The sequence below is a fragment of the Scardinius erythrophthalmus genome, assembly GCF_964197995.2.
Source record: "Scardinius erythrophthalmus genome assembly, chromosome: 14".
NCBI classification, from domain to species: domain Eukaryota; kingdom Metazoa; phylum Chordata; class Actinopteri; order Cypriniformes; family Leuciscidae; genus Scardinius; species Scardinius erythrophthalmus.
The window spans coordinates 36,763,244-36,786,759 of NC_138234.1; the positions used below are offsets into that span (position 1 = coordinate 36,763,244).

General features: G+C 42.9%; 1 protein-coding gene across 2 annotated transcripts in view; it reads right to left on the bottom strand.

The window, feature by feature from the left end:
• wwtr1 (WW domain containing transcription regulator 1) overlaps positions 1-23,516 on the bottom strand; it is a 65,988-nt gene continuing 42,472 nt past the window's right edge. The window contains exons 3-7 of one of the 2 annotated variants that reach the window (XM_081385193.1): positions 15,785-15,924; positions 4,199-4,443; positions 1,823-1,947; positions 1,604-1,716; positions 1-1,435 (exon numbers count right to left, since the gene is read on the bottom strand). In XM_081385193.1, the coding sequence (XP_081241319.1) occupies positions 1,251-1,435; positions 1,604-1,716; positions 1,823-1,947; positions 4,199-4,443; positions 15,785-15,924 (808 nt within the window). In that variant the 3' untranslated portion in view covers positions 1-1,250. The remainder of the gene's footprint in view (positions 1,436-1,603; positions 1,717-1,822; positions 1,948-4,198; positions 4,444-15,784; positions 15,925-23,516) is intronic. The other variant, XM_081385192.1, reaches the window with a different exon arrangement.

The following is a 23,516-nucleotide window of genomic DNA, read 5'->3' on the forward strand; positions in this document are numbered from 1 at the left end:
CAATCAACCTAAATACGTTCATTTATTCCAATAAAACTAGCTTTATGGTTTAAATAAGAGAGAAAGAACATTTGCATGTTCCCAATGTTTACTGTAACACCTTTGAATCTCGAGTTTGATTGTAAGTCTCATTCTCAGTGATGATTCTTCTCATTAGTGTTTGGGGGAAACATGCTTAATTATCATTCAGAAATTGGCTTAATTTTCTTTAAGCGTTTACTTCTTATTTCTTATTATTGATCTAGACATGTTCTTATGGAAGTTATTTCTGCTACAGAATAAAAATAGAAAAAATGTAACAGTTTATATCACGATTCAGACTTTTTTTATCTCAGAATTGTGAGTTTATATCTTGCAGTTGCACTGTTTATATCTCGAAATTCTCATTTCTGCAATTCAGGGTTTTTTGGGGGTACGTTTACACAACAATGGTGTACTAAAAATGTACGATTTTTCTTTTGTGTTTTTCGCGTACAGACGACAATGTTGTCAAAACAATCCCCGGTCACACGGATCCGTGAAAACGACTAAAAACGCTGTATTATTCATGCCAGGCCAGTAGGTGGCGATGTTACTTTGCAAAGAAACTGTCTATAGACTGAACACGTGATACACATGCGCATGACGTCAGCATTTTCACAAATTCACGTTTCTGTAGTTTAAATGGAGATGATAATGGTATCGTTTTCAAAAACTTGCACTTTGAAATCGGTTTTCATTCGTCCGAACGAGCAAAACGAATAAAATTCGTTTTTAGTTGAAAGCGGTGTCGTGTAACCTGACCTGATGCAGAATTTCAGAGAAAAAAGTCTGAATTTTGAGCTATAAACTCACATTTGCAATGAAACATACCTAATTTTTTTGACTGCAAGCATTTCTTTTCGTGAGATTCACCCAGACTCTCTCTCTGTGTGTTAAATGTACAAACACGCCTGTTAAACATGATCCGAGAGCCCGACTTACACGACACCATTAATGCGTTTCTGCTCTCAGTGTGATCCTTCTGAACACAAACACAGTCATAATCATATCTACCCAACATCAGTTACAACACAAACACGTTTGTCTTCCTCTAATGCTTTGATTGACACATGCTTGCTCATTTGTTCACAGGCTAAACACTTTGGTATTGTTCTTAGACTCGTGGTGATTTCTGACACCTAAAAAGTGAAACTAGAGGAAGAGGCTGATTGAATATATAATATAATATCTATATTTGTGTAAAACAGTCTTTAGTGTGGCGTGTGGGCCTAGAGCCAGGTGAGGTAGGGCTCGCTCTTGTTCAGGACCGACTCCACGTCGTTGAGGATGGGCATGAGGTCGGCCCCCTCCAGGGTGCCCAGGTCCACGTTGGTGCCGGGCATGGAGTCCAGGAAATCTGGGAAGCGGCTCTGCTGGGGAACGTTCATACTGACCGGCACGTTCATGTTCTCACCTGCACACCGCAAGACAGGAGCTCAGTGAGAAATGCACATTCACACCCTTTACACATGCAGTGTAAAGTTTTTGTTTTGTTTTTGTGTGTGTCATTTAATTAGATACTGTGTAAGAATTTCTCAATGGCGTGTACTAATAACATCACGCAGCGTTGTGTTTGCGTCACCTGTGTCCATCTCCTCCATGTTGTTCAGGAAGTCCTCAGGAGTGGTGGGAATACTGTAGCATCCCAGTCCGAGTCCACTGTCCGTGCTCTGCTCTCGGGAGTGATACGGCCCACTGCACACACACACACACACACACACACACACACACACACACTCTTTAACACAGCGTCACACAGGAGAAGCTCATCTCCACAGGAGAGGGTGAGGAGGACACCTGCCTGTTGAGGAAGGGGTCCGAGCTGTTGGTGGGCATGCTGGCCTGCGTCATGACCGGAGAGCTGATGGCTGGAGCCACGGGGGCCATGTTATCAGAGTCCATGGGCAGCTGTCGGAGCGCCACCTCCTGGAGAAACACACACACACACTGTAACCCTGACAAACACTAACATGAGGAACTCAAACACAGAGGAAGAGCTAACATTTAAAATCTGTGCTCATAAAACTGCTTTACTGCCTGTATTATAATAAACTAAATATACCTTGTATTTCCAGTTATTAATGCTGGTGTGAGTCTCAGGAACATACATTTATTATATAATGCATCCAACAACTCAAACTAGTTAAATCTATATAAAATCGCAGTTGTTAAAGACATTTATGAGTTGGGCTGGTGCTTTCTAGTGGAAGCTACTGTATATTGTGGAGTGATTAAGTCTTTAATATTTTCCTATTCATATGAAAATATGAATAAAAGAATATTAAATTCAATAGACAGTGTATCAATACATCCTACTAGAAAATTGATTTACACACACAAACTCACTCACGGCAACATTTACAATTTTTGTTTGTTGAAATGCCAAAATTACTAAACATAAAACTGAAATTTTAATTTTAATATATAATACATTTGTTAGTAATACTTAATAGTTTACTTAATTCGTTATTTTTATGTTACTTATTTTTGTATGCATAATTCTTTATTGTAAAAACACTAAGCAAAAGCTTCATACAGTTGCCGTGCCAACAGCCAAAACACAAGATGTAAATAACATGTTATCATGACTTACCATGAATTATCCAAATTTACAACTTTATTACCATGACAACATAACAGGTAAACCCATAAGGTGACTGGATTATTTGAGCTTTAAATAGTTTAAATCCTTTTTTACAGTTTTAACAATGAGTTTGATCTGAGGAATTAGTGTAAATGCTTTTCTAAAACGATCATCTTCACAGTGAAGCGTTTAAGTGCACTGGCCAGAGCTCAGGCTGTTTATATATAGAGATTCAGGGTGGAGTGCTTTTGCAAAAACAGCTGCAAGAATCCAGTCCAGCGGAGCCGTGGAACACATCCAGGACCAGAAACCAATGCCCGACGAGTCCACAAACATGCAAACTGCCTGTGTTCTCACACAGAAAGCATGTCCATGATCAGAAACTGAGTGAATAGAGCCAGGACTGTTGGATGTAAACACATGCTGTGTGAGGTCTGTCTGCTGCTTTACTCGTGCTCGTTTCAATCATTCCTATAAACCTGAGCTTGAGTTATGATGCGGCCCGAGCGCGTGCACCACTAGGGGGCGTCAGAGTTCACATCAGAGCTTCCCGGCCTCTCTCTAAGCTGACCCTGGTGTTTAGTCGGAGAGTCATATTTCATTCCCCATTTCACCTTTTTGGAAAAGGCGCTTCTTATCAAAGACTATAGAATTACATAAGACGCGTCACTCGTATTGTTTTGAATGGGGAAAGGTGCAACGCTCAATATGACGGAATGAGTCCCGCCTTCTAAATAAGAGCCAATCGCTGATTGGGTAAAGTCATTGCATCACTGCAGTCAGACGTGTTTCCACTGCACATGCTTGATATAGCCAGAAAAATGTTGTTTTCTGTCATTATTTGAGCGTTTAGAAACAAAATGTATGAGACAGTTGCTGTCAGATTTCATTGGTGATTTCAAATATGAAATTTAATCGTAAGCTTGGCGAACAGTTTGAGAATAGAGTTTCTTTGCTGCACTCGCATGATCATGAGGCGTTTCAAAGATGGCTGATGAGTGACATGACTTGTCTTAAAGGGACTTTTTTTCTTATACACTGTAAAAAATTATATGATCAATAAGTTATGGCAACATATGTTTTTAAATGACTTCACCATCAAGATAATGCAAGCAACTTCACATTTTTATAAGTTATACTAGATTCAAATTGATTTTTTAAGTCAGTTTAATATAATTTAAGTTGAAACGACTTAGATAGGGACATTTATTATAGTTGATTTAAGGCCGCAACTGAATCAAAGTTTTACCCCCGGTTTCACAGTCTCAAACTGAAATGCATGTTTAAGCTGTTTAACCTGAAAGCAACTTGTAATGATATATCTTAAAATCTGTCCGTGTCATTGTTTTGTTTGATGTACATGTTTTGTTTCAAAAGCCCTAATTGATCTAAGGCCTAATCCTGGCTTAATCTAAGCCCCGTCTGTGAAACCAGGCACATTAACATTCACATTTCTATAATCAGTTCCACTAAAACCAGCTCTTCCGAGAGCTCAGGTGACACCTGGTGGGGTTTGAGGCGTCCAGAGGAATACACAGGTCAACACAGCACTGTGAGAGAGGACTGTTCTCCCTGTATCCAGCAGACACTCACCTGTCTCAGGAGCTCCTCCTGTCTCCTCTGGATGCGCTCTCGCTCCATCTGGATGCGCTGGAGCCTCATCTTCTGCTGGTGCTGCTGGGCGCTCATGTTCATCATGGGCTGAGAGCTCTGCTGCTGCTGGGAGCCCTGGGCCTGGACCTGAGCCTGGGCTTGAGCCTGAGCTTGGGCTTGGGCCTGAGCCTGGGCCTGGGCCTGCTGCTGCTGGAGGTGCTGCTGATGGGCCTGCTGGCTGAGCACTGCAACACACACACACACACACACACTTCACTGAGCATCTGACGCATACTGAGCACAACGTTCTTCACCGGCAAGCTCTAAGCGGATCGTCGTTTACAAGGAATCAGGCGTCTACAATGAGTGACTAAGCCTTTTTTGCCTTTGTCTTGCTTAATTGAGGACATTTCATTTAATATTCAGCAATATTATTGATCTCCTGCATTGACACCATTATATGAGAACTGAACTGAGCTGGACGATGACATCACGGTTTACTCAAGAGCGGCTATAAATATAAATGAACTAAATTAACAACTTTTAACAGAAATAAACCATCACTGAACTTACTTGAACTGAATCAAAGCAGCTTTACAGAGATAGCGTCACGCTGTTTTCTTCTAGAAACAAACTCTGTTGCATTATTTTCCTGTTATCTCTATTGTTAAAAGCGCTGTATAAATAAAGGTGACTTTACTTGACTCGGTGAGGGATACTTTAAATTCGTAGTTATAGTTGTGAAATAATAAGTACTTAGTACTTTTTCTGAAGTCTAGACACATTTGAACTCATTTCTTCAGTGAGCAGGAGGAATTTAAACAGTTAAACACTGAAGAAAACTGTCTTCACTGTCACCACCGACTACAGGCAAGTCACATACGTCCAATTATAATGTGTTAGCTGTACAAAAAACAAGACAGAAAGTAGTTCTCATGACCCAGGGCTTGACATGAACTGTTGGCTAGTGGTTTTCCAGTGCTGCTACTCAGCATTTTCACTGGCCACAAATCTGTTGTTGGGAAATTATGATTTATTAGGGGTGTGACGAAACGCTCAGCTCAGGAGACGAGACCATACATGTCACAAAATGCAAATCAAAGCATTTGCATTTTGAAATGTTCATTTTCCGCATCATTCCTCACTCTCATTCAAATATGATGATTCGATGCTCAAGAAACATTTCTGATTATTATCAATGTTGAAAACAGACGTGCTGCTTTATATTTTTGTCGAAACCATGATACATTATAAATGTCTTTACTGACACTTTTGGGCAATTTAAAGCATCTTTGCTGTGTAAATGTTATTTATTTTAAAACAAATGTTTCTGACCCCAAACTTTTGAATGGTGGTGTATCTTTAAGATTTTGAAATGTAAATGAGGTCTGTTGTGATTGGCTAACCTACATGTACCAGAAGATTATTAGGGTGGGCCTTTTTAAGATGCTTGTAAAATGAATTTTCAAAGAGAAAAATGAGTAAGATGAGAACTCAAAGAAAGGTTTTCTTGGCAAAGGCTTGTCTGTGAAAATGAAACAAATCAATTTGCTTTAAGCAGACAGTATGATTTATATCAATTACGTTTTCACAATAAATGCGTGATTTCATTCGTCTCTGGATCGTCAAAAGCTGTTCTGTTCCAGTGCAAAGACTGCCTGCTGTTCTCAGAGGAACGGACAGATCGGACACACTGTTTGCTTCAAGGACGCTGGTGGCGTTTCAGAACTGACCTTCTGATCTTCTGCACAAGATTCACTTCACTGCTTTACTTCAGACTCAACCAGCTTCATTATCATAGTCTTTAATTTTAACTGTGAAGTGCGCGAGGGTTCTTCAGCCCACAGCTCCTGTGAAGAGTGTTTGCGACTCGTGACCGTTTGGAGCATGTGTGTGTGTGTGTGTGTGTGTATCTCTGTGTGTGTGGTGTGTTTATCTGTCGGGTAAACCACTTTCACATGGAGAAAACATTCCTGTAAAAGCCAGATGTGGGCTGAAAGAGTCGTGAGATACGGCACAAACAAAGCACAGTCTCTCTGCTCTCCGGCTCACGGAGCGGGTTGAACCGCTCATGGACTCAGTATTGTCCAGCTTATATAAAAATAAAACGACGTACGTGTCACCATGACAAGGTGGCTGCAAGGGCCTAGACTCAGTTTGTATTCTCTTTGCTTGGTGCAACCCTCAACAAGTGAAGACAGTCACACTTTATTTTAAGATGATGTAGTTCCATGCACTTACTACTGTATAGTATTAACAGAAAATGATGCATAATTACAAGCAACTAACCTTAAACCAAACCTTAACCCTACAGTAAGTACATGCAGTTGATTAATATTACTCAGTACTTATTTGTGTAATTACACTGTAACAACGTCATCTTAAGATAAAGTGTAACCGTGAAAGTGAAACTACTGTGGTCCACTTTATATAAGGCAACTTTAACGTCAATGCGTCATGGAACAGAGGAATGCAACAACAGGTAATATCCAAAACTGTGGTTTATTGCAGGTATGCAGATAACAATCGACGTGAACAGGCGAGTAACTGGGAGAATGGATACGTTGAGTTGATGATAGGTGAACGACAGTTCTGATCTGTCTGATTTGAGAAATGAGTGGATCGCTGGAGAAGACGGATGACTGAAGACCGGATCTCACAGGTGAGTCTCTCAGAGGTAGTGGTAGTCTGGTTAGTAGTTCTTGGTAGGAACAACAAGACCAGACAAATGGTGAAGTGACAGGTGAGGTTGAACGGAAAGGTGCTGATGAGGGTGATCGACGGCTGTGGTGATGGTGGAGAGTGAGCCAGGAGGGATTCTGGGAAACATAGTGTGCTGAGGTGACTGGACTGGAGAATGGAGGTTTTCTCCAGAGCGGCTATATATATATATATAAATGAACTGAATTAATAATTTTTTTACACCAAAATGAACCATCACTGAACTTACTTAAGCTGGACTGTGACGCTATTTTCTGGAAACAAACTTTGTTGAATTATTGTCCTGTTATCTCTGTAAAGCTGCTTTGAAACAATCTGTATTGTAAAAAGCGCTGTATAAATAAAGGTGACTTTACTTGACTACTGTGTACTTACTAACAAGGTACTAACCTTAAAACCCAAACCAAAAACCAAAGTGTGCTTTGGTTTACTCGTACGCTTTGCATATTTCATTTGATAGATAATGGACAAGGATTAAACATGCACGCTGTGCTTTTTCTCTCCAGAAGTTATGAGTGATAAAAATATCTTTGTACTCTGAAGCAAGAGCTGGCTGAGCTCCCTCGAACAAGCGCTTGTCATGGCCTCTGTTGGCGATGCGGTCTCGGTAGTTTGTTGTTTTTTCGATCTCTTCAGTTTCGTTTTGAACCGTGAAACCGCGGGCTGTACGAGTAACCTGAGCTATGCACGTATTCCTCGACATGAATACAAACAATGAAATGCAAACTCAGAATATTACGCAAACCTGCAATACTTAAATAATAAATTAGACAAATACTTTACGTATTTAGTCTTACTTTATTAACCAATGTCTTTACTTTTGACTTTTGATGACCCAAGCTTTTTGTTTTTATTGCTGAAGTAAGTGTGTTGAACGTTCTTCTCCTGTTTCTTATTCTTCTGCGGTTCAGACTGGCAGCACAGCTGAAAGGTTTGTTTGAGCAGCGCCCTCTACTGTACAGATGTTAATATAAGCCTAAGACTCATCTCACTTATGGTGTGAAAGGGCCTTTACATGTTATTTTATTTATTTATTAAAAAACAAGCAAGCAAGTCCAGCCCAGATGAGACACAGAGGAGAAAAAAGTAACTACGTTAAGTTACTTTTTTTAAGGGGGTGACACAATATTGTAACGCATTACTTTTAACAGTAACTTTCCCCAACGCTGCTAATAAGTACACAGTAGTTACAAATACTGCACATAAAGTGTTTTCTTGAGATTTACAGTACGGTTTAGAACAAACATACAAATAAAAAAGAGACTCTTTATGTGATCAGGTAATGCTAGGTATACTCAGTAAAACTATCCTGTTAGCATAATGAGTTTCAGGATTTGATTGACTCATCGTTCACGCAGAACATGAACTTACTATCAAGCGCAGCCAGATCAGGGGTGTCCAATCGTGCTCCTGTCCCGCAGAGTTCAGCTCCAGACCTGAATTAACACACCTGAACCAGCTAATCAAGGACTCCCGGATTACGAGAAACATCCAGGCGTGTGTGTTTGGTCTGGCTGGAGCTAAAGCTGGCCGTTCATGGGCAGGATCGGACGCACCTGAGCTAGATTAAGTGCAACGAAATAAAACGTTCAGGGTGTTGTGGGTGGTTGCTAACATAGTCTGAGTGGTTGCTACTGTAAGTGGCTTGTAGGGTGTTGCTTGTTTAATGGAAGATCTCAAGAAAAATGTTGGGTTCCATTTTATGTGTCTGTAATAACTATGTACTCATGCTAGCAATGCCAAGGTCATGGGTTTGATTCCCAGGGAATGCAAGACATGTGTACCATGAATGCAATGTAATTCACTTTGGATAAAAGCATGAATGTAAAAGTGCTGGCCCAAGTCAAAAGAGCCCAGACCCATCTCTATAATTGTCTTGTCTAAAGGTAAGGCTCAGGTTCCTCCTTTAAAGTAAAATGAGTCAATAAGTAATAGAATAAGTGATAGCACACGTTTCATCAACAAATGGCTTGATATCAAATATCATGTTCGAAGTCTGTTTGTTCAACTCCCCCAATCCTGCATATCTCCTCCACAGGACCCACATCTTCTTAAAATGTGTAAAAGACTCGATCAAACTTACTGGGTGGAAAAAGTTGAGGCACATCACCCTGTGTGTCTCACAGTTCTACTATAAATGGATTTCTGTTGGAGAGGGTTACATAATGCACAAGAGAACGGCTTAAAACTGGCACTTAACCAATTTCCTTGTTAGACTACATGCTGTGATTCTTCAGACTTGCTATAGACATTTTCAGGCCATCAATTGTCCAGCGAACAGGAAGACATCACGTCAACCATCCAAGTGTGTGTGGAAAATGATAAACCAGGTCAAAATGTCAAGAGAACAAATCTGCATCATGTACACAAACACAGAACTGAACAAAAACTCTTAATAAACACCACATTCATAACTACGCAGGAGCTGAGGACGCTTTGCTTTATTTAAAAGATATACGAACATTTATTTACGAGGAAAAGATCTTCAAAAGGTAATTTTTATGGATGGGGGGGGGGGGATTTGGCAATCGAGCAGTTGAGGTGAAGCAAAGACGGCCTTATATGGTAAGATGAAGAGGAGGCATTCGCTAGTTCAGACTTTACTTCTGTCACTGAAGTCATCAACTATTTTTACTGCCATCGAGAAATTTTGCATTGTGATATTATTTTCCAGGACAATTAAAAGGTTAGTTCAAACAAACAGGAAAATTCTGTAATCTATTGCTAACCATCATGTTGTTCCAAACCTATTAGACTTTTGTTCATCTGAAAAACACAAATGACAATATTTTGAAACCTGAGAGATTTCTGTCCTTCCATTGAAAGTCCATTCCACCAAAACATGTTTGCTTGATGCAGGAGACCCAGCGAGGTTTGGGCTTCAGTCAACCTATGCATGTGCTCTATGCATGTTTGCTAATCAATGTTAGTGATGTGAATAAAAGCCTATATTAAATCTGTTCATCATATAAAGTGACTGTGTATCTTCGGAAGACTTGGATTAAAGCGCTCGATTCATATGGGTCACTTTTATGATGGTTTCATGATGCTTGAAAGTCTTGGTGGAATGGACTTTCAATGGAGGGACAGAAATCTCAGGTTTCATTAAAATAACTTGAAACTTGAAAGTGTTACAGGGTTGGAACAACTCAAGGGTGAGTAGACAATGACAGAATATCTGGTAACACTATTTTAAGGTGACGTAGTTACACGTTACAACATGTACTTAGTATTAACCGTAAAATCTAGCTGTGAGCAGCAATTATCGGGGTTCAGACGGTTTAAGGCCTTCATGACGTGTGCTTATGGGGTCTAAGCTGACTCAAAATGCAGGGATTGGTCCTCTGCTGCCATCTAGTGGTTATAATATGACCATTATAATCAAAGGAACATTGTCAATCTTCACCTTTTTAACTGTTATAGAGGAGTTCTATTCAATATGAATGTCGTGGCACTTTATTTTAAGGTGACGTAGTTACACGTTACAACATGTACTTACTATAGTATTAACAGTAATTTATGCATAATTAAAGTAACTAACCATAAACCAAACCCTAACCCTATAGTAAGTACATGTAGATACTTAATATTACTCAGTACTTATTTGAGTAAGTACAATGTAACTATTGCACCTTAAAATAAAGTGCAGCCAAATTTTCTTGGGTAAATTTTGTCAACGTTACAATACTTTGTATTCACATCAAAAGGAATTATTCTGTTCAGTGTTGTCTGTGGTGCAGAAACTCAACCAATAATTGTGAGGAAAATGTAGTCTCATTGCAAATAATAAATGGTCCTAAAAATAGGTTAAACATTTCATGACATTTTAAGACGGACATTTACTATTGAGATTGACTTTTAAATGCCATTTATCTAGAGGTTACCACTGTAAAGCTGCTTTGAAACAATCTGCATTGTGTAAAGCGCTGTATAAATAAAGGTGCCTTGACAGAGTTCAGGTGGTTCACTGTCTGAGTCCAACAGGTGTCCCTGACTCTCGGCTACTCTCTGTTCCAGTGCGAGCTGCCAGTCCAGATGTGAACCGTAGCTCTGGAGGCGTCCGACACACTCTTCCTTCCAGCCTTTGGCCTCCTGACATCTGAGTGTAACAACAACCCCCATGATGGAAAACACATGCGGAGCGGACAAGGTCCGTGGACGAGGAGAGAGAGAGAGAGAGAGAGAGAGAGAGAGAGAGAGAGAGAGAGAGAGAGAGAGAGAGAGAGAGAGAGAGAGAGAGAGAGAGAGAGAGAGCTCGGACAGAGTCGATTGAGTTGCTAAAGCCACACCACAAAGAACTTCTTGTTTCATTGATTTCCCAGAAACGGCATCAGCTGTCCAACAGGGTCAGCAAAAAACGACAAGAAAAAAGGAAAGGAAAAAACTTCCAGTCCCAAAAATCTGTGAGATTTAAATGGACGTCCTGTCTCAACAAGAGCTCGAAATTAAAAGTGTTAGCCATATCTCACTCCAATTACACTACTTTATATTAGTCCTCCTTTATATTAGGTGTCTCTAACTACTATTTTTCTGCTTTGGTCTGGTGGTGTGGTGTGGGTAGGATAAGGTTTAAGGGTGGGTTAAGGGTAGGTGTCGGGTCAACAGCATTATTACAGATGTCAATTCCAGAAAATAATTACATGCAGTTTTTTTTATAATAGTACAATGTAAGTGCATCGTATCAAATTATTAATTTAAAAGTTACATAGTAATTAAAGAGTATAAAATGGGTCCATATGTGTCACTATTGCTTCTTATGTTGAATATCTATATACCATATCACAAAGACACCGAAGGACATTTGTATATTTGTCTGAGCCCTATGTCCACTAGGGGTGTTGTACGCCAGAATCGACAATAACCGTGATGCTACTCTTCTGATAATATCTTTTAAAAAATTGTTTTATATGTAATTTTTTTTAGAGATAATATGCGATAATATCATTAATGTGAATTGTTTTGCTCACGATAATCATATAGTGAAAATCTAATCATGTGACATTAACTAATGAACAATAGTAGGTTGAAACTCGATGCCAATGTTCCCCAACTTTATGGGGTAAACTAAACAACATAGTGAACACAGGTTCTCTCTAATATTTATTTTACAGGCTCGAGGAACATGACATGTCAGTCAAGCCAGCCATAACTTTACAGATATTTCCACCAAAAAATACACATTATTAGATCAGACTTTCAGTTGTTGGTCATTGGCAAAAACAATATATTTAGCACCATTGAAAAATGAACATTCGGTCATCATTTACTCGCGCTCATGTCATTCCAAAACTAATTTTTGTCCATAAAATGAGTCAATGTGGTTAATTTTTTCGTTTTGGATCCCATTGGCTTCCATTATATTTAAGAAAATAGTTTAAACACTTGTCAAATTGTGTTTTGCAGAAGAATGAAAGTCATAAAGGTTTGGAAAGACATGACAGAATTTTAATTGGCCCTGGAAATGGTCATCAAGGATCATTAAGTTTTTATAAGGGAAATGATCACTGATCAGGCCAACAGACAATAATGACAATCAACAAGTATTAGCATGTAGCGCAAATCATCTGTGGATCATTACACTCTCACTCTCATGTCAACAACACATGCTAGTCACAGCACTAGAACAACACCCTCATGCCATTTCATCATACTGTGGGTTTAGATTAGTGGCAGTGTGGGAAACGGGGGTCAGACGATCAGGAATGAGGCTGTGGGATTTGAGTGGGGCGGCAGGATGTGGAAGAATTAAATGATTGGATCAAGCTACTGGGCTGATTGGACTCCAGGAACTCGAGAAGGGAGTACTTACCCACCCGCGGGTCCAGCCATGAGGTGCTCTGGGTTTTGTGGTCAATGAAGTATGTTTCTCCCTGAGGGGTGACGGCCTGCTCCCAAGCCTCGGGCAACTGTCCTGTTCGGCAACAGCACAACAGCTAGAGGTCAGCCGGCAGCCTGACCCACTCCAGAGCGATGCCCACAGAGGAGTAGCGCTTCATTTACGCCACTACTTAAATGTGCAAAGGGGCAAAACAGCTTGTCACTGGTGCAGGACCCTTAAAGGAACATACTTGTACCTTATTTACCCCAAAAAGGGACATACACCTTAAGGGTAGCCTACATAATACAAACAAAAACCTTTTATGGGTAAAAAAAAGTACAAAATTGTCCTTTTAAGGGGAAATGCACCAGCGCCAAACTGTTGTGTGCAATTATTTTTCTGACAGTGTAGTGGTTTGAGTTTTTATCAAAATGTAATGACTTGTGTTGGCCCTAAAATGAATTGGCTTTCTTTTGATGTAGCCAGGGTCAAATAGCAGTGTCCAGTATTATACAATATAACACAGACCACTTTTCAAGATCCAATCAAATCCAAATGAATAAAATACATGGATGAGAAAAAACTAATTATAGCAACAATTTTCAAGAAAAGTTTAAATGTACTAACTTTTTCAATGTCATGAGGTGTAACCAATCAAAACATTTACTCAAATATATTTCAAGGCAAGTTTTTTTTTAATTAGCCTATTAATTAATCAGTGTCATTAAGTTTTTGGTAAGTTTTGGTGGCACATTTTACAGCCTGAACTATCCTTGCTTTGTCATAAAGTCAGATAAACAGAGACATCTCTATGTATCAAATTTAAAAACATCCTCATCGTTTAAGATGTATATTCACTGAATGAATGAACTGCATTTTGTTAATGTACGTTTAAATATCATTGACCCAAACCACACATTCACGCTGGGCTTAATTTCAGCTTAAGAGCTAAAAAAGCAGAACAGCTGCTTGTAAAACCGAGTGTGATGCAATATGTCCATTGTTATCAACTGCCAGGAGAAAAAGATACAGAACAAACTATAGAGTTCTGCTAAGAGTGGAAACGACTGGGAGAAACAGGACCTTAGGCCCTGCATTAGAGTGTCAACTGGCAATTACCCATAATCCCTACATTTTGAGGGGGGCCCATGGTGAACACACACAACAGGTGAAGGCTCGAGCTGGTCTAAACTAAGAATAGAGGAAATCTGTTGCCCCTCAAGTTCCCAGAGACTGAAAAAAAGCCAGGGATAGAGGAAGAACAAGGCATTGTGGGATTGTAGGGGCCAGGACTGAGTCTCGGCTTTCTATTGTGAGCCCTCTGAACTTGTTCTAGTGAGCCAAAATGGATGACACAGCCATGTAAAAAACAAAACACACACACACACAAAAAAGAGCGGTTGAGTCATCAGAAGATCGTGCAAGACAGAAATGAATGGTTGAGTTTACAGAAGATCAGGGAGGAAAACGGCCGTTTGAACGAGTGTAGCAGGTTGGCTCTCACACACACACACACACACACACACACACACACACACACACACACAGTTCATTATTTCAGGCTGAGCAGCTTTATTCACATCCAGTGCGGTGAGATGTCATCACCAGCGCTTCCTCACACTCATGATGCGTGCTACGGTCTCACTGGAAACTTTCTGATGTTTTTCATTGCACTACACACACTGGACGCGTTCTTTTGGGAGGACAGTTTTTGTTTGGGAGTCAAGTATTGTAACTTTTATTAAATCTCTTTACTTCCTGTGACTGCAGACTAAACGTTGTAGTGTGCACTGTAACTCTATATGCTGAGATAGTGGGCGTCTACTGTATGCGCTGGAAGTGCTGGAAGGAATCTTTCTCCCTCCAAACTCTTTCGTCTCGTTCTTATCCCCCCCCACCCCCTTCGCTGGAATCTGTTTCTCGGCTGCCAACAAAGCAGAGGCACACCTTTTTTTCCATTTCATCACAAATCAGGATTAAAAAAAAAAAAAGGCAAACAAAGAGAGCCCATTTGGAAGTCATTTAGCGTTCTGACAGAGTCAGAGCAAACAACATGCAGACACTAAACAAAACCCCTCACATATACAGTACGCCAGCTTTAAAAGCCTTCAGATCTTCAGCTGGGAGACTTTCTTCATTAAACCAGCATTCGAGCCCTCGAACGGAGCAGCTACACCTCATTCAGAGCCTCTGATCAACAGACAGACTGATGTGTGTTGCTGTTATACACACATGATAAATAGTGTTCACGTCATAAACAAATACTTAAAGTAAGAAATGGCTGGATGAAACACTTTGTTTCATTTGTTTGGTGCCTAGCCCAAAGAACTGACTAGATTTGTGTAGTTTTGAAGTAAATGCGAATGACGAGGGGTGAGTTTGACACCTCTGGTTTAGCACCTAGCAGCTGAGTGTACATCAGATACTGTGGTGCATTGTGGGATTGAACGAGTGCACTTCACATGGTTTCAGCCAGCACTACAAATGGCCGTTCCCTCAAATAATGCACTATAAAAGGGTAAAGGGGGCGATTTCGGAAAGCTTCTGATGGTTTTTAGCAAGTTACTATGTGGATTCATGGGTAATATGTGGTGTTTTCATGTGTGGATTAAACTGCTTGATTCATATGGATTCATTTTACAACACCATTATGATCTTTTAAGTTTTGGTTACTTGGACTTTCAATGGAGGGACAGAAAGCAACCTCTAAAGTTTCATTCATTTGGGTCTTAGATTATTTTATGGTCTTATGGGTTTGGGACAACATGAGAGTGAGTAAATGATGACAGAATTACTTAGGGAGACCAAACCCTTTAAGACTCTGAGCTGTTTAAATCTCTAATATGAGCGTAATAATAGAGATGCTTGCCTTAGCACACACCTCTAAAATCAAAAGAAGAAATATATGCTAGCACGTCAAAGCTGTGATATTAGGTGTGTGTGTGAATGTCATGGGCCATCGAGCGTTGGGGAGAACACCTTGCCAGCTGATTGAAACGGCTCAAGAGAACGTGTGTGTTTTCATGAGTAATGGAGTTCACACTCACCGAGGTTGGGTTGAGAGAGGGCCATGGAGCGCTGCTGTATGTTGCCGTTAGTGGAGGCTTGATTGTGCAGACCCATCTGGGTCACCGAGGGGGTCAGGTTCTTCCTGGGGTCGTGCCATGTGGTGATCTTCTCAATGTGGCTGCACAAGAGAAACAGCAAATGTTCACGTTAAACACACTTCTGCAGAGGGGCATTCACAGTGTCCGGAAGGTCAAGCAAATCAGGAACACTTTTCCTGATCCTTCGATCTACTCCAAAACCCATTTAGAAGGAACCCAACTGTCTTTCACAGAAAACCTTCTGATTTCTCGGCCGTGTCGAACTACAGTGGCGTCAGTGTTGGGGAAGCTCGCCAGAGCGACTAAAGGGACATGGTTATGGGGTAAAAAATGAGATGGGAGCTCACAAAATGGTGCCTAACCTACAATATTACAAAAGAGGCTAGATTTTGGTGAATGATGCTTGCCTGTGCTAACCCTGAGACAATGCTAGATTCAAATATGTTCTGAAGGCAACCCGATCTCATGAGAAACTGTATGTTTCTTACATTGTTTGGATTCTTACAATATTGATCCAAAAGTTGGATTTTCTGTACAAAAACAGGATAAAAAACCCACTAAGCATGAAGGTCAACCCCTAAACATAACCTTCAGAGAGGCAAGTGCAGATCATACAAATGAGATTGCTCATCCTTAAGAATTCACCAAAACATAAAATAGTAATACATAAAAGTAATAGTAAAATGTCATAATTGCCATTGGATTGTGGCTGGATCCGAACAACATCTGTCCTGGAGAGCCACAGTCCTGCAGAGTTTTGCTCCAACCCTGATAAGAATAAAGGTTTTGCGAACTTGCAAATGTTAACTTGCTCGGGGGAACGCAAAAGTTTTGCAAGCAAAGGCAAAAGTGTTGTGAGTGAGCGCAAAACTCCCTGAGGGAACGCAAAAACATTTGCAAGAGAATGCTACATTTTGGATGTCAAACAATATTAGATGATTGAGCATTTTGAACAGACAAATCTAAACTAAATACAACCAAGAAAACTATATACATGTTGCTACTTTAAGTCAGTTACTCCACAAAGCCAGATGCACACGTGTTTCTCTCTGGTGGTCTGATGTTATTATACCTCTTGTGCTAAAGATGCAAGAATCTGCCTTAAATCGTTCAACTCGAGCCATGGCTGGACTCGACTCAGCTGTCTGACCTGCAGTTGTAACCACATGCCTCTAAACGTCCAGCGTGAACAAACGCTGCGATGCGTGAGTCGAGGAACAGGTGTGCTGTGTTTCCTCAGCCACTCCTCCAGTGAACCCGTCAAAACTGCAGCTTCATGAAATTCTGGCTCCTCTGCATTTTTTCAAGCAAGGCCACGAGCGCCAGCCAGGCGGTGGCTCAATGACAATCCCAGTGTCCCTCAGTCAGTAAACCAGTTTAGCGTTTCTTTCATTATCGGGTGGGCTTTATTGTCTAGTGCAGGGGTGCTCAAACCTGCTCCAGGAGATCCGATCTCAACCTTGACTGACAGTTTCAACCTCGCCGAGCTGGTTCAGGAGTGTTTCAACAGAATCGGAAATGAGCTCTGCAGGAATGCAGATCTGCAGGACACGCTAAAAGATGAAGGAAATTGCATTGGTTATGCTTCAAAATTTGGTTACCAGGAGACTTTTTTACTGAGAGTGGATCACCTGCAAAGCTAAAGCGGTGGTCACACGGTTTCGTTCAAATCTCACGTGAAACAGTTTCGCATTCTGCTGCTCTGTGTGAAAATCCAAGTTTGCTGAAATAAGAAATGCGAATTCAAATGATGTGAGCAATGGAAGATTGCTAAGTTACACTATAAACACACTTTGTTATTATTTGTTAAACACTGAATTTGAGCGTGAAGTCATATCACGTCCATTGCATTTTACATTTTAAATGCAACCCAACATCAATTCTGCCCTTAATTCAGCTTGGGAAGTTCTTAGTCAAGTATTAAAAAAAAAAAAGTAGTTAAATATTATTGCAATGTGAAAAATTATGAAGTTATTTCATGGTTCTTAAGATGCGGCCACATTAGCAACATTTAGTGGCAAAAAAAGGACAATTTTCCATTGTCAGTAGTGTAGTGATGTGTGCTCACACTGAAGTCACTTTCAAACCGAGTTGCGTTCTGTTGGTCAACATGAATTTGCATGTCCAACTTGAACACGAACAAAATCAGCGTTGGGAATTGTTTCCGGCCTCATGTGAAACTCTGACTGGATTCCGGCCACAAACCTTTGCTGAGCAATGATGTGACCAGACATGCTGAAAATGGTTCTTCATGCAACACTGTCATAGTATTTTTGACAAACTTAATTGATTAAAATAGGACAGAAGATATCCATAGTCAACAATCACACTTATACCTTAAATATGACCAAGCAATCAATATAACAATCTGGGCCTAAAAGAGCTATAGATTCTCACTGCAATTACAGCATTTTTACAGCATTCATGACTCGAGGGCTGCAACAGGTCTAAACTTTCAAGCTGGTGACATGAAGACACATGTATGCCTCGGTTGGTTATATTCTTTATGGATCTTAAAAAAAAAAAAGTTTTAATCTAAAATATATGCCTCATCAACTCCACCTGCTTGTTTGTACACTTGTAAACTGGACCAAACATGGCAGTTTGTGGCCAAATGAGTCACAAAATACACAAAGCCTCAATCAGAGAGTGACTCACTGGTACTATTCACGCTCCGCTGGGAAGATTATCCACTTCCTGCTGATCTCAGGCCTCGCAGTGGCAGAATGGGAAGACATGTGTCCATGCTCTGACCTCTGACCTCTCGCCTCGTGCTTTGAGTGTTTGAGATTATATATGATGAGGATGATTCTTTAATTAGGGGAGGGTTAGGGTGCTAAAGTTCAAAGTTTTGTCCTTAAAAATCATTCTAGTTAACTATTATTGCGTCTCTTTAATAAGCTGTTTGAATTTTTTTTCAAATGTTAAATTTCCCCAGAGTATAAATATTTTAACATAACATATAAATCGTGTTTTTTTAAACCTGACTATCAGTTGTGGTTTTAGAGACTCCAGGGGTCTTCGGGGTCTGACGGAGAGAGAAGGAACGGGCCCTCGGGGGTCTGACGGAGAGAGAAGGAACGGGCCCTCGGGGGTCTGACGGAGAGAGAAGGAACGGGCCCTCGGGGGTCTGGAGGAGAGAGAAGGAACGGGCCCTCGGGGGTCTGACGGAGAGAGAAGGAACGGGCCCTCGGGGGTCTGACGGAGAGAGAAGGAACGGGCCCTCGGGGGTCTGACGGAGAGAGAAGGAACGGGCCCTCGGGGGTCTGGAGGAGAGAGAAGGAACGGGCCCTCGGGGGTCTGACGGAGAGAGAAGGAACGGGCCCTCGGGGGTCTGACGGAGAGAGAAGGAACGGGCCCTCGGGGGTCTGATGGAGAGAGAAGGAACGGGCCCTCGGGGGTCTGACGGAGAGAGAAGGAACGGGCCCTCGGGGGTCTGAGGGGTCTGGAGGAGAGAGAAGGAACGGGCCCTCGGGGGTCTGAGGGAGAGAGAAGGAACGGGCTCTCGGGGTCTGGAGGAGAGAGAAGGAACAGGCCCTCGGGGGTCTGAGAGAGAGAGAAGGAACGGCCCCTCGGGGTCTGGAGGAGAGAGAAGGAACGGGCCCTCGGGGTCTGAGAGAGAGAGAAGGAACGGGCCCTCGGGGTCTGGAGGAGAGAGAAGGAACGGGCCCTCGGGGGTATGGAGGAGAGAGAAGGAACGGGCCCTCGGGGGTCTGAGGGAGAGAGAAGGAACGGGCCCTCGGGGTCTGGAGAGAGAAGGAACAGGCCCTCGTGGGTCTGAGGGAGAAGGAACGGGCCCTCGGGGTCTGGAGGAGAGAGAAGGAACGGGCCCTCGGGGGTCTGGAGGAGAGAGAAGGAACGGGCCCTCGGGGGTCTGAGGGAGAGAGAAGGAACGGGCCCTCTGGGTCTGGAGGAGAGAGAAGGAACGGGCCCTCGGGGGTCTGAGGGAGAGAGAAGGAACGGGCCCTCGGGGTCTGGAGGAGAGAGAAGGAACCGGCCATCGGGGGTCTGAGGGAGAGAGAAGGAACGGGCCCTTGGGGGTCTGGAGGAGAGAGAAGGAACGGGCCCTCGGGGGTCTGAGGGAGAGAGAAGGAATGGGCCCTCGGGGGTCTGGAGGAGAGAGAAGGAACGGGCCCTCGGGGGTCTGAGGGAGAGAGAAGGAACGGGCCCTCGGGGTCTGGAGGAGAGAGAAGGAACCGGCCATCGGGGGTCTGAGGGAGAGAGAAGGAACGGGCCCTCGGGGTCTGGAGGAGAGAGAAGGAACGAGCCCTCGAGGGTCTGAGGGAGAAGGAACGGGCCCTCGGGGTCTGGAGGAGAGAGGAGGAACAGGCCCTCGGGGGTCTGAGGGAGAGAGAAGGAACAGGCCCTTGGGGGTCTGGAGGAGAGAGAAGGAACGGGCCCTCGGGGGTCTGAGGGAGAGAGAAGGAATGGGCCCTCGGGGGTCTGAGGGAGAGAGAAGGAACGGGCCCTCGGGGTCTGGAGGAGAGAGAAGGAACGGGCCCTCGGGGTCTGGAGGAGAGAGAAGGAATGGGCCCTCGGGGGTCTGAGGGAGAGAGAAGGAACGGGCCCTCGGGGTCTGGAGGAGAGAGAAGGAACGAGCCCTCGAGGGTCTGAGGGAGAAGGAACGGGCCCTCGGGGTCTGGAGGAGAGAGGAGGAACGGGCCCTCGGGGGTCTGAGGGAGAGAGAAGGAACGGGCCCTTGGGGGTCTGAGGGAGAGAGAAGGAACGGGCCCTTGGGGGTCTGGAGGAGAGAGAAGGAACGGGCCCTCGGGGGTCTGAGGGAGAGAGAAGGAATGGGCCCTCGGGGGTCTGAGGGAGAGAGAAGGAACGGGCCCTCGGGGTCTGGAGGAGAGAGAAGGAACGGGCCCTCGGGGTCTGGAGGAGAGAGAAGGAATGGGCCCTCGGGGTCTGAGGGAGAGAGAAGGAACGGGCCCTCGGGGTCTGGAGGAGAGAGAAGGAACGAGCCCTCGAGGGTCTGAGGGAGAAGGAACGGGCCCTCGGGGTCTGGAGGAGAGAGGAGGAACGGGCCCTCGGGGGTCTGAGGGAGAGAGAAGGAACGGGCCCTTAGGGGTCTGAGGGAGAGAGAAGGAACGGGCCCTTGGGGGTCTGAGGGAGAGAGAAGGAATGGGCCCTCGGGGGTCTGAGGGAGAGAGAAGGAACGGGCCCTTGGGGGTCTGGAGGAGAGAGAAGGAACGGGCCCTCGGGGGTCTGAGGGAGAGAGAAGGAACGGGCCCTCGGGGTCTGACGGAGAAGGAACGGGCCCTCGGGGGTCTGAGGGGTCTGACGGAGAAGGAACGGGCCCTCGGGGGTCTGACGGAGAGAGAAGGAACGGGCCCTCAGGGGTCTGAGGGGTCTGACAGAGAAGGAACGGGCCCTCGGGGGTCTGACAAAGAGAGAAGGAACGGGCCCTCAGGGGTCTTCGGGGTCTGGGTGGGGCAGCTGTCCTGCACCTGTGGGTTGGGCCCCGTACATCTGAGGTCCGTCTTCCCACACGCTAAAGCTAATATGTGCAGTGGAACAGCTGTTTAACAGCTTATTGTTCAAGCAAACAAATTTATTTACAATTGGTTAATGGCACAGTTTTCACTTTCTCTCGTTTTGTATATGTTAGTTTAACAGGACTAGCGGTAAAACAAAAAATAAGCTGTAAGTGATTAAATAAATATAAGGGCTGCATGTTTCAAAGTAGTTTCAGAGGAGTTAGCAATCAGCGAATACTGCGCATTTATGCCAAGCCTTTCTAGGTGTTTATATTGTAATATGTTGTAGATGGTTGTAAGAGTGAATATTTCATTTTTTTTAAGAATGTTTTAGAATTAGCAGCTGGCAATAGTAAAGCACAGACATTTCAAAATAAGAGTCCCTGTCTTGTTTATAATTTAAAGTCTCACATTATGCTTAACGATTTTTTTTTTCTGATTATATTGGTATTTTGGTTGGAATTTTATCTGTATTTTAAACTCTATCTGGCATTTCAACATAAACTCTCAGCTATTAAAAGTAGCTTCTCTCTGAGCCACATGTAACAGGAAGGAAAGACTAAGAACATTATTAACACATACTATTGATTGTAGAGATTGTACTGGTATAACCAGAAAAATCAGTTTATTACAATCCTGTAGTCTGCTTACAGTACAGTTCTTTGGGTTCTTCCTTTGTAAATACAACAGTCAAAAGAGTCTATTCGCATCATTAACAATCAAATCAAAACCCATTTCCTAAAGATATTACGACCCGGACGAGCCCCCATATTTGTACTCTTCTCTACCCAGTCTAAGGTTGAAAGATAGGGTTTATAGTTTTTCATAAATTAGTTTTTGAACTAGTTTGGAAAAATAAAGCAGAGATTATGAGGCACAGGGGTAGCTGACGCTTGGGTTCTCGCAGGGCCATGTTTGTGTACGAGCCACATGCTGTTTGCAGAGGAAACACACACACACACACACACACACACATCTCAAAGAAACAATGGCTTGGTGGTGGATTAGGGGTGACACACAGGCTGAAACAACACTGACACACACTCACAGTAGCCAGATGGACACAACACCTCTGAGCGGAGCTTCCCGCTCTTCCTGTTAGCGTGCTAGCTGTGGAAAATAACACACACACACACACACACACACACACACACACACACACACACACACACACACACACACACACTCCAGTATAGTTCCAGCGCTTGTCATGGGCCAAGTCCATGTCAACAAACATGCTTACACTGCAGCAGTGATTGAATCTCTCTCAGTCGTGATTTAATCTCATGAATATATCTAAAGAGAGGAAATACAGAAGACTTCTGGGATTATTTTACCCAGAAAATACAGGAGGTTTTAAGATGGCAAACGTCTGTGATGGGTTTAGACAGAGGGTCTAGACCAGTGGTCTCTGGTGCCGCATGGAGCCCCTGAGTCGCCCACAGCCTCAAACCATACAAGTTTTTTACATTGCTATTTTAACATTTGACAAAACATTTAAAATATTCAGTATACTTTACAAAATAAATAAATAAATGAGTGTAGAATCAGCAGTTGTGGCCATTGAGCTAACTTTAAACATCCCAGGTAATCTAAATGAACATTTATCTATTATCCTTTGAAATTGACTGATTTTCTGTTCCAAGAAAATGGCGCAAAAATATTGATGACTCATGTTGAACCACAGATTTTGTCCAATCAGATGCTCTCTAAAAGGAGAAGGTCCCTCCCCCGAATACCACTTGCGACTGGCTAGAAATTGGCTGTGATGTAGGCCCTAACTGAAGCCTATTAATTATTAAAAGAAAAACCGGGATGGTCTGTTTGATATGTCCCACTCCAGCGTCCTGTTTGAAAAGATAAGGAACTCTGCCCAGATCCACCTGGTCTGATGCGGTAATTATAGAGCCGGCCGTGGCGGAGCACCTTTCACCCGCATGTGCTCAGCGTCCAGCAAGACAACTCCAGGAATGTGAGTCTGTCTGTAGCCATAGTGATTTCAACACACTCCAGACGGAGCTGGCACACACACACACACACACACACACACACACGTACTTAAGAAAACAATCTGTGTTGGATATCTATCTTCCTGAGTGCTGACTTATACAAGACAATCGTTTTATTAATCAAACATGTTTTGTTTAAATTTTGTCAACTATTATTCTGCATATTAATATATATCCACACTG